Raw genomic sequence first — 3,410 nt, forward strand, 5'->3', positions numbered from 1 at the left:
GACTGCTGTGCTTTTCATTTAGTTTTGGTCAAGTCAATCTGGAGATCTGACAAGAAGGTTCAACTGGCCAGTCTTGCTTGACAATGCCCAGATATTTTTGTTTGATCATCAGTACGATGTTAATATACAGACCTAAATTACAATGTAACAATTTTTGAAAAGTTATCATATGAATAATTTCGCCTGCTTTTATGGCTGACAAAGGAAAGCATTCAAGTATTTTCAATTTTGAATATAGCAAGGAAACAACAAACCACATTCATTCCTAATACGTAAATAATGATATTATAAACTATTTAATTTATATGGAACTAATTAAAAAATTATTATAGAAAAATCTAAAATCTTTCAATATAGGTATTAGTTGAATTGAATTTGAAACTAATATTAGTATAATTAGTAAATTATTGCTGGTGACTTAACTTTCGAATTCGAAACTAGTACTTGTTCATAAATATCTTTTCAATTGACTTTAAGTATCTTTCAGTATTTATTAATATTGTCTATGGTATCTTTTCTAAATTTATGACAATTATTTACAATACTATTTAGAGATTCACTATAATAACTCAATTTTTGAAACTTATTTATGAATCATATATATACCGATTAATAATTATTTTATATATAAAACAGTAAAAATATAAGAATACATTTAATCAGAAATAAACAGAAGTTATCTAAGCAAAAGTATTGTTTAGGTTGCCATATATTATAATCAATATCAATATTGATCAATGTCATCAATAAATTAATAATCATTTATTTATTTTTATCATTAAAGAAATACATATCATTAAAATGCGTTTCAATGCTGTTTGAATCCAGACATCTTCTAGAAATATTTCGTTTCAGGTCAGTATCCAAAAATCAATTTTTAGTGTAAGGAATGCCTTTAGATAAAATGCTGAATCGACTATATGTTACGTTTATTTATCATTCAGTCATGTTATGTTACATTATTAATAAATATACAAGTATATACATATGTCCTTTGATTTATTTCGGCGAGTGGTGTCCTAGAGGTGCTGAAACCATCAATTTAGTTTAAAGCTTGCTCTGTTTTGTTTACTTCTTAGTAAACGAAACAATGCCGTTAATAAGTACAAACGGCATCCACATCCAAATGTAGATGCTTACATTACTAAACCAATACAGACTATACTTTATCGCCGTTTTGAAGAGGATGTACCATTTGCAAGCTTCATCTACATTTTTCCAAAACATTTATATATATTCAAAGTCATATTGGTCTGTATTGCACAAATAAGTGGAAAAGTAATCAAATTCTAACTTCAGCAACGAAACATATGAAATAGATTAATTAATTCGTATTATTATTATCTGCCGTGATTTCAGATTGATTAACTATAAAAATCACGTTGGAAAATAAATTGTGATCTATGTTTAATATTTTTGGTTAGCTTTCTGAATTTATGATATATCGTCAGGTGTCGCCAGGATCTGAAAGGAGGTTATTTAGTTATTAGTTATTTTTTACAAAAATGAAAGTAAAAATACGAAAAAAGAAACCTGAAAACCTCAAATACTACTCATATATCAAACGACTAGTGAAAATGCTTCAGCTGATATCGAAGTGTAGTTATGTGTACATAAATATTATTAATATTTTTGAGTTATTTTGAATAAATTAAACTTCCTTTTTGATTTTTTCAAATAATTTGATTTGTTTAGAAATCAAAGCAGATTAATGGTTTAATCTTTATTAATTTGTGTCAACAAGAGCCGAGCAAGATAAACTCTTGCCATGCAAAGGCGTCTTGTTATGTATGCAATAATGTTCCATTCATTGTTTTAATTATAATTAAATTTTTTTCTTTGTTTTGTTTAGGTGTAAGAATTTTTGTAATATTATTATAGAGTACAAATGTAGGCGTATTTTGATTATGATATACTGGCGAATTATGTTGTCAGTTTAAATTTGCAACAGAGCAACGCACTGCACAAACAAGCAACATTGTATCGCAGCAAAGTTAAACCAATTGCATATAAATAAATTTATACAAATATACATATGTACACTCTCAGATAGGGATTTGTGTCTTTTGGAACATTAAGAGCCAAGAACAATATACAAATTTCAAGTTGTCAACTTGTTAAAACTGTAAGAATTATGGAGCAGACTCACTTGAGGAAGTAGGAAAACATAATTATAAAACTTAAAATAATGTATTATGTCAACTATATTTGAAAAATTGCAAAAAACCAAAGTACAACAATTTCTAATTTAAAAAATCAAAAAAAAAAAAAAATTAGTAATTTATCAACGTTTCTAGTTCAAAAATTATGGCATGAAATTCTTGAATATTTTTTCGTTCAATTTTTTTTCAGTTGTTAAATTTTATATTTTCATTTCAGCAAGACGAGTTGACTAATTGTAGTACTCAATTTTAATTAGTAAAAAATATTCATTTTAAAAATGTTGTATTTCGTCAAAAATAAACTTTTGTTATGAATGCACACACACACATGCAGCAACTACCTTTGAAAGCACAAAAATAGCAAATTTTCACATAATTTCCAAATTTAACTCGCGTGCCTCATTGAACTATTAAACAAAATTTATGCATATAATTAGCAGCAAAATTCATATTAAATATAAACAAAGCACACGACAGCGAAACTTTTTAATACCAAAGATAGACAGCAGCAGTCACAACGCTCACCGCATAAAAGCCAATAACTTACGGTTGGCATAACGCCGCGGTCGCGGTCCATTACAGATATGGGGGCTTATCGCCAGTACTACACATTTTGTGGGCACGAAACTAAAATCAATCTCACAGCATCGCCTGAAATAAGCATCGTTTTGTGATCTACCTCAGCTGCTGCGCGTCTAATTTGTAGCACACAGCGCAGCATGTGATTTTAAATAAACGATCAATCGATGAATCGCTTCAATCTAAAATACTACACGACGTATACGTAACGAAAATACTAATTACGTTACGTGTGTAGCGTTTCGATTTTAGGTGAAAAACACAAAATACAAACATTTTCTACGAAGAAAACTTATATACAAATCCAAAATAAATAATTTAATTGAATTTATTTTGTTTTTGATTACGTCAAAGTTTTGTTTTTGAATAGCGCAAAAATTTGTACAAATTTTATTAATATCTGCTACTATAAACAAGTACCGAAATAGCTACCCAACCTCATCGTAGTGCAAACATTACTGCGGCCACATCTCACACGGGCCAAAAATAGCACAGAAAGGCAGAAATATCACTGATGAATATAAACTAAAATGCATTAGTTAATTTTATTGAGAAAAACAAAGCTATTTGGCCAAACAATGTTTATCTACAATAAATGTCCGTCTCTCACGAATTTAATAAATTTATTAATTCAAGAATTTATAGAATTTAGAAAAATAGATATAGTTT

The 3,410-nt window shown here is 28.2% G+C and overlaps 1 protein-coding gene across 1 annotated transcript in view; it reads right to left on the reverse strand.

Moving 5' to 3' along the window:
- Positions 1 to 2,530: 2,530 nt before the first annotated feature.
- Positions 2,531 to 3,410, reverse strand: part of LOC119675987 — an 8,418-nt gene continuing 7,538 nt past the window's right edge. Inside the window, exon 7 of the mRNA XM_038087209.1 lies at positions 2,531 to 2,569. Within this exon, the coding sequence (XP_037943137.1) occupies positions 2,531 to 2,569 (39 nt within the window). The remainder of the gene's footprint in view (positions 2,570 to 3,410) is intronic.

Source organism: Teleopsis dalmanni, chromosome 2 (genome assembly GCF_002237135.1).
Source record: "Teleopsis dalmanni isolate 2A chromosome 2, ASM223713v2, whole genome shotgun sequence".
NCBI classification, from domain to species: domain Eukaryota; kingdom Metazoa; phylum Arthropoda; class Insecta; order Diptera; family Diopsidae; genus Teleopsis; species Teleopsis dalmanni.